Here is a 13,859-nt window from a genome sequence, read left to right as displayed (position 1 = left end):
GGGGCAGATTTAACTTGTTGGGTGAGGTTCAGGCTCTCTAACTCAATGTCAGTGCCCCTCCTGGGATGGCGTGACCCAGCTCACAGTGCCCAATTCAAAGGATGCCCTTCATGCTAGTGTGCCAGACCCGAGGGCTGGGGGCATTCAGAGCGGTGGACCCTCTATCAAGGGCAGGTGATGTGTCGGAGAACCTGGTGGGACTGGGGGCACTCAGGGCGGGGGACCCCTCCACCCTGGCACAGCTGCGAAGGCCCAGAGGCCACACTCACCCTTTCCGATCTGGATGAAGCCCAGCAGAATGATCAAGGCCAGCGCCAGGAGTTTGGCAGCAGCGAAGGCATCCTGGACCCGGGTGGCAGCCTTCACGCTGTAGCAGTTCACGGCCGTGAGCAGCACTGTGGAGACAGGGCAGAGTGAGGCCCACTGACGGATGGTCGGCACTGGAGACGGGCAGGCGGAGGAGGAACCCAGACCCTTCGGTGGGGCCTCATCCTCTGGGACTTGTTTGCCTGGACAGCTCTCCAGGCCCAGGGTCAGAAGTTGAGAACCACAGGCTCTTGAGATGTGATCCCAGGTGCCCCTGGACTATCACAAAGGGTTTTTAAAAATCGAATAAATGTCAATGTCCTAAGGAACTGACAACCAAAGCATCTGCCTCTCCTCCTCTCTCCCCACCCCCTACACACACACACGAGTCAAGCCTTTGAGGTGGGCACTGTCTTGAATGCAGGTCAACAGCAAACCTGCCATTCGGAGGGGGAAATACCTTCACTTTTCCACCCACTCAACATTTGGCATAATTTATCAGGCTCACTCACAGTCTACTAAACTTCTTGAAGGTGGGAAACCCTGTTTTTCAGAGAATCTTCTAGAATCCCACCGAGTTATCAGGTGAGTGAGGTATCCTATTACACACATCCATATGACAAGCCAAATGGCGGACCATGAGGGCAGTTCTGACTCCTGCCATGGGGGTTAAAGGTGCCGCCACAGCCCCGGGTCAGCGCGCAGCCTCGCTGGTACAGGAAACCACACAGAGCTTCAGCTCTGCTGCGGTTGTACCAGGTACCTCGAAACTGAAAGTCGCACCCGTCACAGGTGGCTTCCACGACCTCTCGGGGGCAGAGACTGGAGGAGACAGGGCGGCAGCTAAGCCAGGCTCAAGAAATGCCCCTGAAGCAGGCGCTGTCTGGGCGCCCGTGAGACCCCAGCCCTTCACCGAGGGAGCGGTGGAGGCTGCGATGATACACAAGCTCAGGAGCCGCCACTCAAGTGTTCAGGGATCCTGAGAGCTGTGGCTGTGCTCACAGCCACTCCGTAAACTTACAATGAATCAAAATTATTCTAAAAGGCAATGAACACTCAAGACTGTGATCCCTTTCCATTTCTAACTCGTCTATGCTCTTCGGTCTCGATGCTGTCGAGGAGCCACAGGCTCAGGTGAGGTGTCATGCTCTCATCCCAGCTCCCCGCGCACAAGTGCTAGAAACCAGCCGGCCAGGGAGCGTTTACACTAGGGACTGTCAGGGGCACAGATGAGGGCCTCTTTTTCTCGGAGGGCTGGTCATTAAACATTAACCAGCGTGGCCAGGGCCTATGGGAAGGGCCTCTCTCCCTTTTCCCCCGCGTACCCGTCACTTCCTCAGAAGGCTTCGGTGAGGTAAGACAGGCTGGAAAGGCCTTTTGCTCATCCTTTCTCTTCTCCAGACAGAGCTAACTGGGGCGGGGGACCCCAGGTGGCATCTTTCCCCAGCCAGAGTAATTACAGGTGGTTTACTACTTGCGGATTAGCCTCCAAAGAGGTAAATCCACTCTAATTAACGGGATGCGACCCATCGGTCCAGGTAGCAGGAAAATGGGCAATCTTCCCAGTGTGCTCTGGATGGGATTAATGCCTCACCGCCCGGCCTGCCTTTTCTCTTGGAAAGTAACTGATCTTAACAGCAACCCCTCCCCCTCGTTTTCTTTCCCTGCTCTAAACCCTGGCTGATGCAATGGCTGACAGACTGTGTGTTATGTTCAGGCTGAAAATGCTTTGAAAGTATTTGCTTTAGGCTGCTATTCCTAATCTGAAATACTCAGAAGCACCCCGGTACCAGGTATGACAGCTGAGAGTTGTGACACCAGGACCTGGTGTGGCCCTTACTGGTGGGGACCCTGGTGGAGCCCCCTGGCTCCTAGTAAGATGAGCTGCCTTGGGGTGGTGGGAGTTTAAATAAGGCCATGACAACGTGGGGCTCGTGACAGAAGTGCCTGTGACATAGTGCTGCAGACGCCTCTGGCAGCAGCAGCTGAAAGGCTCAGAGGAGAGGGTGGAGGGGTACGTGAGGCAGACAGCACCCATGGCCTTCATTATGTGGCTCCGGGTAGACACGTACGCAGTCCTGGCCCTCAGGACCCATGAGGGGAGAGCTGTCCTGGATTAAGCATGCATGTCCGCGCTGCCATTCCAAGCACAGAAGAGAAAACAGGCTCACAGAAACGCCCCTGCCCAAGGTGGGATGGGGAGACCCAGGTCTCTGGGGCCCTCTGACATCCCCACAGGACTGACAGTGTGGGTGGGGAGAGGAGGGTAATTCCCTTTTTCTGGGCTTCCAGTCTAGTTCTCACTGGTCCCATCTGCCAAGTGGCTGGGATCCGGGATGGAAGGCAAACCCAGGCTCTAATCTGTTCCTTCTTGCCCCGGGGCCCCAAGGCTTTCCAGAGAGAGCTTGCCATTTCCTTATGTGAGAGTCAATCCTGAATTAAGTGCCTCAGGCTTCCCCTCCCACAGCCCTTGTGTCCGGCTGCAGCAAGAGGCTGGCCGATTGCATCACTCCTCCATTCACGCCCGCCAGAGGGAAGCAGGGCAGACAGACGCGAAGGTGTGGCTAAGCTCTCTGCATCCTGAGGTGGCACTTCCCGGCCACCAGCGCTCAGACAGGCCGGTCCTCTCTTCGCGGCCGGCACTTGGACCTGGGCCCACGAACCAGTCAGCCAGCTCAGGCGGTCGCCTCTGCTCAGCTCAGCTCACCCCACTTGGGCTCTCTCCACTCGGTGAGCAGGGGCAGCTCTGCATTTCACTGATGAGGGCTCTGATGCTACCCCTGAGCCCCCAGCCCGTGGGCTGTTCTACTGTGGGTCACTGATACTGAGGGGGTCTTAGCTGTCACTAGGGTGGGACAGAGGCCCCTCCTCTGACACCCAGAAGACCCTCCATTGGTACCAAAGGGCACACACCAGCCCATTCCAAGATCCAACCCAGCTGTTCCCGGCCAGAATGTGCCGAGCCCTGCACAGCAGGCATCAGAGCCCCTTTGCACTGAGGCCCTCCCCGCCAACGCAGTACCAGCCCAGGACATTGAAAATGGCCAGACTGTGGACAGGCAGTGAGCAGGCGGCCAGAGTCTAGGAGGGGACGGGGCCCGGATCGTGGAACAAAGGAAACTTTATAAATAATTGTTTCTTTGTAAAAAGAACCAAAACACATGATGAAATCTTACTTTTCATTGACTTTGGCTGATGAGTAAACAAGTACTTTATTGTTCTCAAAGTGTTCCCTTTTAAAATGTCCTACATGAAACATTATCTTAGGTAAATAGGCGAACCCACCAGGACGCAGTGTGTTTAACAAAAGTTAAAAGGGAGGGGCTGAGGGCTGGATTGCAGCCCAGCTTCCCTGCTTTCAACCCCACCACCTGGACAAGATGCCTGCCTCCTCTGAGCCTCAGTTTCCACCCCTGCAGGATGGGGGCTCACGGAGGGGGGGGGGGTCATCTCACGGGCACATTGGAAGGTTGTGGGTGTGCGGAGTTACTATTGTTACCACGGATACTAACTTGCAGCCCCTCCAGGAAGGGGGATTAGGAGAAAGTGCTTGTGCTGCAGTCAGGGAGAGAATGGGATACCCCAAGGCACAGGCGCCAACCTCTGATAAAAGTGGGTGGTTACCAGGAGGGCACTCTGGCTAGAAGCCAGCCCTCTCCAGGGCTCTCTGAGCCGGCACCCCCAGATAAGCATGGCTGGCTCGTGACAGCTGGAACAGAGGAGATAAAGCCCAGGCCCCTTGCTGGCTCACTCCACAGCCCTCCTCTGGTTTGCCCCTTCCTGTCCGGCTGTAACATGACCCTCCTAGCGGGCCACAGGGGCATCCAGCTCCACCTCAGCAAAGGGGCCGGAATCCCAGCGCTGGGCTGCAAAGTCACCATCCCTCTGCCGAGAGGCTCCTGCCCACCTCCTCCTGTGGTGGCTCCGCTTCTACCCCGTCCTCATGTCGGGGATGCCGCAAAGGCTGAAGTGCTGCCCAGTGAAGAAAGACCCCTCGGCTGGGCCTCCTGCTCTCCCCCACTGGCCTCAGCGGTGAGGTCCAACTCCATGCTGGCCTGTTTGGGTGGCTCGGTTCTGATCAGTCACCCGCAGACCGCAGGGCAGGCAGCACATCCTCCAAGGACCACAAGAGCCTAGGACACTGGCTGAGCACAAACTCGATGGCGCACATGGCTCCTCCCTTCTGCCTGTTATTTCTCGGGACCCTGTTGGGTAAAGCCTCTGGGACTCTCCCTGACCTGAGCAGGATGTGTTCTGGGGGTCCCCACCCACCAGTCTGACTTGAGATACTCCACTCTCTCTGCTTCCCCACCTGGGTGGTGTTTCTACACAAGTTTTTAGGGTCCTTGATAAAAAGGGCCAATTCTTGGGGCGAAGGCAGTCTGAGACCTATGAGCAGTGCTGCCTCTCTCAGGTGGGGTCTGGCTGTCAGAAACTGCCCGGGAGGGGCCGAGTTGCCAGGCCAACGAGTATCATTTGACCCAGAGCTCTGCCACGGGCCTTGAGATAAAAAGGAAGCGGCTAGCAGGCTGTGCCAGTTCCAGGAAGCTGGTCTAACATGGCTTCCTGGGCTTACCCCGGGCAGCAGCTGGCACCAGGCCAGAGAGCAGTGCCCGCTGACCACTGTGACTGAGGCTGGTCTGAGACCTGAGCTCGGGCAGACAGCCAGCCTGCTGACTTACAGCCAGACCCCCAAACACCTGTCGGACATCTCAGCACTCACTGGCATCTGGACCCTGAGCCCTGGCCAGAGGTGGGCTGGCTCCCAGGACGACAGACAGTGGTCGCACAGGAGATAGAGTGACCCAGGTGATTAGGAGAGCTGCCACCAACAGGGCTGACCACTAAAGGGGTGTCCAGTCCCTCTGTGGGTTCCTTCCCCTGCCCACAGGTAGCCCGTCCTCCCTCTCCTGGCATTTCTTCATTTCTTGCCTTAACGCTCTCATCCCTCCTCATGACAGACAGGGGTCTCCCCTCCAAGGGTGTATCAGTCCCCTGGGGGCCTGAGAATCTGCCATTCTGGCCTAGTGCCGCGAAGGCTCTTGTCTGGGGACCCCAGTTCGAGAACCAGGGGGTAACTTCCCGTCACCTTTACTGGGCCCCAAGGAAACAACTGACAACCCATACCAAGTGCCTCCTCCCAGGATGCACTAGAATGCTGAGCAGCTCAGGTTGATGGTGGCTCCAGACCTCATCCCTACGTCTAGCCACTGAGGGGAAATGAAACCATTCCCTAGGAGCAAAGGGAAGTGCTCAGATTCAAGAAGCTGCCAAGCTTAAGGAGAGGCAGGACATGAAACCTGGAGTCTCAGTGGGCACACTGGTCCTCAAGTCCCTCCACGACTCCATTCACTAATTTCTGCCAAAATATATTACTAATAGGCCAGCATCATACTTTCAAATTGCCTGTGACCAGCCCAAGAAGACGTGTTTTTTTGTTTTGTTTTTTTTCATTTTTGACTAGGGCTGGGTTATGCCCAACCACACAGAGTTCACCCAGCCCAGGGTGGAGGTATCAGCGAGCATCTGGAAATGACACATTCATTCCAAAACACCCCAGAAAGGCAGATTAGTCACCTCTAGAATCTGCCGACACCCTGGGTCCTGGGCTAAGCAGGAAACCCCACAAATAGCCACTTCTCTTTGGAAACAGGGAGGTTCCCAAAGGGCCCCCTACACCTAAGAACAGCTAGGACGGACCTACCCCCTGGCTCTAAAATCTGAGAGAGTTCCGACCATGCTGTGTGGCCCTGGGCAGGTTACTTATCTGAGCCTGGTTCCTCATCCTAATCCTGCCGCCAGCTTTGTGGGTAAGCTATGCAAACTCGATGTCTGGCATCCCATCAAGAATTAGTGTTAATTTGACTAGTCATGGCTGAGTGCAAAGATCTGCTGAGAATAGCCAGAGCTGTATGTGCAGGGGTCTCAGTGGTTAGAAGTCTCCATCACTGGCTAAATGCAAAGATACATGCATACATCTGTGGGTGAAACCCCACCCTCCCCAAATGGTTTCCCCAGCAGTTGTGCTTAATAAAGAAAAAGGAGGGAAAACCTTCTGCAGGCGCTGTACTTGAGGGGTGAGAGGGCATGTGCAGTATTCAACCCCCATTTGGTAGTTGGGGTAGAGAGCTCAGAGAGGCTGTTCAACATGCTGAAAGTCACACAGCAGTCACAGAGCAGGGTGCGTATGCCCAGGTCTCCTAAGTCCCACTCCTGGGCTGTGCCACTCACCCAGGATCTTCAACCCTGGCTGCCTCTGACAGGCTCCAGCACAGCTCCCCGAGTTGTACTATGCTTCACTGCCAGGTCTCAGAGGGACTGGGCATCAGTCCTAATCGGGTGATTCTAAGGTGCAGCATGCCTGAGATGCACATCTTCTGGGCACCCTCAAATGGGAAAGGATGGGTAGGTGGGGCACTCTGTCCCACAGGTCTCAACAGGCTGTTGTTAGGGAGCAGAGCCTTGGACAGGTGTCAGCTGCTCTCTGGGCCGAGGGTTCATGTGGGGCTTGCAGAGAGAAGGTCTCGTGAGTGCCTGCTCCAAGCACCTTGGGCTGAAGGCCAGCCCCCACCCACTGCACGCCCTTTTAGGTATAGGGCCTGAATGAGCTATAGAACATGTGCTTTCAGTGTCTCCCTCCTACTGGGCAAGTCCTCTCCAGGACAGGACCCAGTCCCTATTCTGCTCTATAGACTCTGGCTCAACACCCCAGTACAGGGTCTTCATATGGATCTGACAGTGTGGGACTTCCTGAGCCCTGCCATCCTGGATAACAGTGAAGGTGGAGAGCCCCCTCCCTCATGTTCTGGGTCAGGCTCACTGAAGAGAAGCCCCTCCCTCTACCGCTGCAGTTCACTCACAGTGCTACCATTTACCTGGAGGACAAAGCCAGGACCCCACTCAGGCCTTCTGCAGAGGCCCTGGCTTCCAGCTGATCAGGCTGACAGGGTCCCCCAACAGGGAACCAGATGAAGACAGTCCCACATCCATGTGAGTGCTGAGGGCTGGATCCTGTGCTGGTCTTGGGCAAATCACATGGAGGGGACAAAGGGCTGGGCTGGCCATAGGGTCACAGGGGGCCATGGGACTCCTGTCTGCTGAGGAGTGGCCTCAGTTCGTTATTGGCTACGCTGAGGGACTTACAGATGATCAGGTCTCAGCAGCGACAGATGTCAGCTAGCAACCAAGGTCAGAGTGACTCAGAGCACAGATCAAGTTGCGTGTATCATGGTCCCAGAGTCCGAATGGGAAGTCAGTGCTAATTCTTCACATAGTGGGCGAAATCCACTGGGGGGAGTGGTGGCTTGACCTACAGAAATGTCCTGCATGGGATAGCCAGAGTAGGAATTAGCATCCTACTTGATCGAGGACAGAGCTGGGTGGGGTCCTCTTGCCATAACGTAGATGGCACCCCGACCATCAGAGCCAAAAAGCTGCTGGCAGTCCTGTTGTTGGGAATAAAGCAAAGTGCGGGTAGGAACAGGTGCATTCTGGGCAACTCCCTTGGCCATAATCCAGACAAGAGCCTGGGAGGTGATACCAACTGGGGTGTAGAATCACATGCCCCACCCAATAGTGCCCAGCACCAGCTGTGAGTCATGGAAGGAGGGGACAGGAACTGGAGGCCAATCTGTGGCCCCAGGACAGGACTTATGGTGGTCGGGCAGCTGGAAGACACAGGGTGGCTACTGGTTCACACTGCCCTAGAAGCTCATTTGCAAGGTGATTTTGATAGAAAGATGAAAAACATATAAGATGTGTGGTGCGCCGAAACCAGTTTGGCTCAGTGGTAGAGCGTCGGTCTGCGGACTGAAAGGTCCCAGGTTCGATTCCGGTCAAGGGCATGTACATGGGTTGCAGGCACATCCCCAGTAGGGGGTGTGAAAGAGGCAGCTGGTCGATGTTTCTCTCTCGTCGGCGTTTCTAGCTCTCTATCCTTCTCTCCTCCTCTCTGTAAAAAAATCAATAAAATATATTTTTAAAAAAAAGGTGTGTGGTGCCCCCACAGACAGAGGAGAAAGCACTTCTCAGGAACCCAGGAACCTCAGGTCCACATGTCCTCGCTCCAGCCAACCTGATGCCTGGATGGGGGATTTACAGCATTCCTGACCCCGGCGCCTGCGTCCTCACCGGCATAGACTCGGTCACGTGCCCCACACACTGATGACAAAAGGCAGTTCTCAGCACTCCCAGCCCACCTCTGCCTCAGTTTCCCCAGCCATAAAAATGGGAACGACAACACTGATTTCATAGGCTGAGGCGCAGAGCATATGGGAATAGGGGAATCCAAGTGCACCAGCTAGAAAATGTAGGACCTGTTTCTGCCCTGATCAGGAGGGCCCCTCTCAGGGGCAGGGGTGGCTTCCAAGCAGGGCTTTAGGGGACCTGAACACCCTAGGACCACAGTTTATAGTGAACATGCCTGGTACCCATTTCTGGGCAGAGCCTGCATATTCCATGGAATTATCAAAGGGGGCTGTGACCCAGGGAAAAGGGTTAGACATATTCGCCGGCTGCTCCCACCTCCCTGGGTTCAAATGCTTCAGTGAAGGACCACACAGAATTTGGCCCGGGTCCTGACTCAGCCAGACCTGCTCCAGACTTTCATGTCTGGAGGGCTAGTCAGATTTCAGGACTAATTTCTGGGCTGTCGTCTGCACTGAGCTCACAGCTTGTGATTCTAGGGATCACCAGCTCATTCGAAACACCCAGAAGCCTTTGCTTCACACATCAAGGAGCTTAACCCTGGCAGCTGGCAGGCGGCCAGTCACGCTGAACCAGGCCTCACTGTGACAGGCCTGGCTGGAGTCCTGGGGACACAGTGTTGGACACACTGTAGGGGTTCCCACACCCCCAGAGGCAGGGTCACTGTCAGGCAGGCACTGATGGAAACGAGCCAGGCGGTTAGAAAACTGGGGGATGGAAGGTGCTGTTATGGTCTCCCCTCCCCACTCTGGTCATCACCCCAACTGACCAACTTACCTGCACCAAACCTACACCTCATCTATGCCCTTCACCCCTACCTGGAGGAGCTGACAGCAGCTTACCATTTACTACCACCACCAGCACTACCACCAAGCCCCAGGCTTTTTCCTCCTCTCCACCCTCTCTCTTCTCTTCTTCTTCTTTTAAAATATATTTTCACTGATTTCAGAGGAAGGGAGAGGGAGAGATAAAAACATCAATGATGAGAGTCATTGTTTGGCTGCCTCTTGCATGCTCCCTACAGGGATTTGAGCCTGAAATCTTGACATGTGCCTGACCAGGAATTGAACCTGTAACCTCCTGGTTACAACCTCAACTGCTGAGCCACACCGGCCGGGCCATCCTCTCTCTTCCTTCTTTTCCCTAAACCAGAAAAGAGCAAGTGCCAGGGCAGCGGAAGATGTTATAGGTGACAGAGGGCAGTGTGGAGAGTAAGTCACAGCCACAGTGTGACCGGGTCCCCATGTGCCATCGTTAAATACACCATGGCCTAGAGTCCTCAAAAAACACCCAGGCAGCCGGGACTGGTTTGGCTTAGTGGATAGAGCGTCGGCCTGTGGACTGAAGGGTCCCGGGTTCGATTCCGGTCAAAGGCATGTACCTTGGTTGCGGGCATATCCCCGGTAGGGGGTGTGCAAGAGGCAGCTGATCGATGATTCTTTCTCATCGATGTTTCTAACTCTCTATCCCTCTCTCTTCCTCTCTGTGAAAAATCAATAAAATATATTAAAAAAACAAAAACAAAAACAAAAAACACCCAGGCAGCCGGGACCGGTTTGGCTCAGTGGATAGAGCGTCGGCCTGCGGACTGAAAGGTCCCAGGTTCGATTCCAGTCAGGGGCATGTACATTGGTTGCGGGCACATCCCTGGTGGGGGGTGTGCAGGAGGCAGCTGGTCGATGTTTCTCTCTCATCAACGTTTCTGGCTCTCTATCTCTCTCCCTTCCTCTCTGTAAAAAATCAATAAAATATATTTTAAAAACAAACAAACAAACAAACAAACACAAAAAACAACACTCAGGCAGAGCTGTGACAGATCCCTAGTTCACTTATGTGTAAATTGAGGCTTGGGCCGAGACCGGTTTGGCTCAATGGATAGAGCGTCGGCTTGGGGACTGAAGGGTCCTGGGTTCGATTCTGGTCAAGGGCATGTACCTTGGTTGCGGGCATATCCCCAGTAGGGGGTGTGCAAGAGGCAGCTGATTAATGACTCTCTCTCATCGATGTTTCTGACTCTCTATCTCTCCCTTCCTCTCTGTACAAAATCAATAAAATATATTAAAAAAAAATAAATAAATAAACTGAGGCTTGGAATTCCCAGTGAATTCCTCAAAACAGAACCCAGGTCTGTCCACAAGCACAGCACGGGCTCTTTACCTGACACCAGGTGAAAAATATTGCAGGCCAGGGGTCCCCAGAGGACCAATAGCTGAGCGTGCCCCACCCTGCATATGTGTATCTGCCCCAAGTCAGGGTCATGGTGGGGGCCTAACTCAGTCTGGGGGAGCCCTGGCCAACTGTCTGTCTCCATGAGAAGGCAGAAAGTGCTCTTCAGCCCTCAAGAGGGACCACCATGCAGGAACAGGACCCAGTAGCCCAGGGTCCCATTCTCAGCCACCAGTAGGCCAACCTAAATGCCGAAAGTAACCAGCAAGGCGCCAGCAGGCATGGTCCTACCCTACCCAACTGGGAGAGGGAGAGGACCGTGGGCAATCAGCAGTCTGCTGCGGCCACTTCCCTGACGTCTAAGCCCTTTTCATAACTCAGCTTATGGAGAAGAGGACCTGTTCAGATCCCTTCTTCTGAGAGCGCCTCCCTTGAGATAAAGGACCACGGAGGCCACCGCTGTCTCTGAGCCACAGCTGCTCTCACATACAAGACCCTGGCCTTGTCCTTGGGCGGCCCTCAGAGGCCCAGCCGGGCCACTCCAGACATTTTACAAAAAAAGTGACCCATGCCGAAACCGGTTTGGCTCAGTGGATCAAGCGTCGGTCTGCAGACTCAAGGGTCTCAGGTTTGATTCCGGTCAAGGATATGTGTACCTTGGTTGCGGGCACATCCTCGATGGGGTGTGTACAAGAGGCAGCTGATCGATGATTCTCTCTCATCAATGTTTCTAACTCTCTGTCCCTCTCTCTTCCTCTCTGTAAAAAATTAATAAAATATATTTAAAAAAAAAAAAAAAAAGTGACCCAGGAAGGGAAGATAAACTGCCCAAGCAAACCCAGCTGGCAAGAACTTACTCAACTCCAACCTGGGTGACTCCGTCACACACACAGAACCCAGACTCATCTGATTGCAGCGACACCAACACGTTTTCGTTAACCAATAAATAACCATGCAAACCCAGTCTTATATCACTCCACATGGTCACCGAGAAAGAGCTGGAACCCAGTTTTTGTGCGATAAAGAGCACTTGGGAGGAACCCTGTGGCCTTTCTGTGGGAACTTTCACTGCCTTCTCAGAATCCCCCTTCTTGTACAACCATAACCTTTCACTGAACAGTGGAACCTCGCTTCTCGAACTTCATTTGGTCCAGGTGGCTGTTTGAAAGCCAAATCATTTCTTCCCATTAGAAATAATGTACATGGAATGAATTCATTCCAGACCCATGATTCCCTGTTTTCACCTCTCTTGTATACAGTGCATGTCTAATGTGCTGTTTAACTTATAAACAGACACTTCTTAAATGTATGGAGCCACCCCCTTCTAGCCTTAAACTATTAATAATGACTTCCAGCATTCATCCCAGGGTTACAGCATTTTGGCTTTTCACTATCACTGCCTCCGAAATGCTGTCATCACTGGCTAACTGCTTTTCCTTTATCCAAACCAACAAGTTTTTATACTTCTTCAATTCCTGTGATCCGTGCTTTATGAGCACTTTCACACCCTTAGCAACATCAGCGCCCTTGATGGCCTCTTTATGTTTTAAAATTGTGCTAAACATCCATTTACCAGCAGCAACAAAAAAAGGAGAAAATATTCACAGCACTGTGGTAAACTGACTCACCCTCTCTCCTTTGTTTGTGGCCAAGAGACACTTTTTGTTATGCTGATGTCTCAGCATGAAAGGGTCATCAGGTTGAGGACTGAAGCCTTTTTCTAAGAGAGACATTTTTTTCCATGACAGAATCAGAGATGTTTTTGAATTGTTCCAGATCAGAGATGTTCCAGAACCTAGGTTTGACTATCCAGGGTGAGAACAGCCAGGCCAGTCCAGCAGGCCGAGTTCCGTCAGTCTTGAACAAGCCCATGTTCCTATCCCGGCGCTTACTCTTGCAGGAAGGACATCCCTGTGTCACTGAAAATCCTCTTTCCATCAGAAAAAGCTACACATGCCCTAACCGGTTTGGCTCGGTGGATAGAGCATCGGCCTGCGGACTAGAGGGTCCCAGGTTTGATTCCAGTTAAGGGCATGTACCTTGGTTGCGGGCACATCCCCATTGGGGAGTAAGCAGGAGGCAGCTGAATCAATGTTTCTCTCTCATTTATGTTTCTAACTCTCTATCCCTCTCCTTTCCTCTCTGTAAAAAAAAAAAATCAATAAAATATATATTAAAAAAAAGAAAAAGCCACACACACACACACACACACATTCATGCACGTGTATTCATGTGAATCATATTGATTCATACAGGAGGTTCAAAGAAAAAGAGCTACGAAAGCCGATCAATGCATGGAAAGGTCGCCCTCACTCCTTCGGGAAGGCTGGCTCCACTAGGCCAGCAATGCTGGAACGGAAGTGATAGTATCCACTGCAGCCCACTAGAATCTGAGAACCTACCTAAGTAAACCCAAAAGTTGAAGAAATAAGAAAGTAAGGGGTCCATTTTTAAAGACTAGAGAGAGGGCCCTTTAAAGATACTATCTATTTTAATACATACATACTGGGTCCAAACATTATATCGTATTGAGCAATGAAAATTGTGCAAATAAATTTCTCCTAATGGGTTTTATGGCATCTTGCCTTCAATATATTTTTTTTATTGATTTCAGAGAGGAAGGGAGGCTGGGAGAGAGATAGAAACATCAACGATGAGAGAGGATCATTGATATTGATCGGCTGCCTCCTGTATGCCTCCTGCTGGGGACCAAGCCCATAACTCGAGCATGAACCCTTGATGGGAATCAAACCCAGGACCCTTCAGTCTGTAGGCTGACACTCTCCACTGAGCCAAACCGGCTAGGGCTTCTCTTGCCTTTATTTTTTTTTTAATTTAAAAAAATATATATATTTTATTGATTTTGTACAGAGAGGAAGGGAGAGAGATACAGAGTTAGAAACATCAATGAGAGAGAGTCATCGATTAGCTGCCTCTTGCACACCCCCTACTGGGATATGCCCACAACCAAGGTACATGCCCCTGACCGGAATCAAACCCAGGACCCTTCAGTCCCAAAGCCCTCACTCCTATTCATTGAGCCAAACCGGTTTCGGCATCTCTTGCCTTTAGAGGGGCCTTTCCTTATCCAGTCCAATGATCATCCCATAAGACCCTCATCTCGAAGTCCACCAGAAGCCAGAGGCTTTCCTATTCTAGGCACATAGACTATTCCTATGACT

General features: G+C 52.8%; 1 protein-coding gene across 4 annotated transcripts in view; it reads right to left on the bottom strand.

Annotated features, from left to right (window-relative positions):
• Window positions 1–13,859, bottom strand: part of SLC7A5 (solute carrier family 7 member 5) — a 39,267-nt gene that overhangs the window by 22,545 nt on the left and 2,863 nt on the right. For 3 of the 4 annotated variants that reach the window (XM_045582620.1, XM_036440445.2, XM_036440444.2), the window contains exon 2: window positions 270–395. The exons of the other annotated variant lie outside the window; for it this stretch is intronic. In XM_045582620.1, coding sequence (XP_045438576.1) covers window positions 270–395 — 126 coding nt within the window. The remainder of the gene's footprint in view (window positions 1–269; window positions 396–13,859) is intronic. 4 annotated transcript variants of the gene reach the window in all.

The sequence above is a fragment of the Pipistrellus kuhlii genome, unplaced genomic scaffold, assembly GCF_014108245.1.
Source record: "Pipistrellus kuhlii isolate mPipKuh1 unplaced genomic scaffold, mPipKuh1.p scaffold_m20_p_17, whole genome shotgun sequence".
In the NCBI taxonomy this organism is placed as follows: domain Eukaryota; kingdom Metazoa; phylum Chordata; class Mammalia; order Chiroptera; family Vespertilionidae; genus Pipistrellus; species Pipistrellus kuhlii.
The sequence above is the reverse complement of the archived record's forward strand: the minus strand, read 5'-3'. Positions and strand labels throughout refer to the sequence as shown.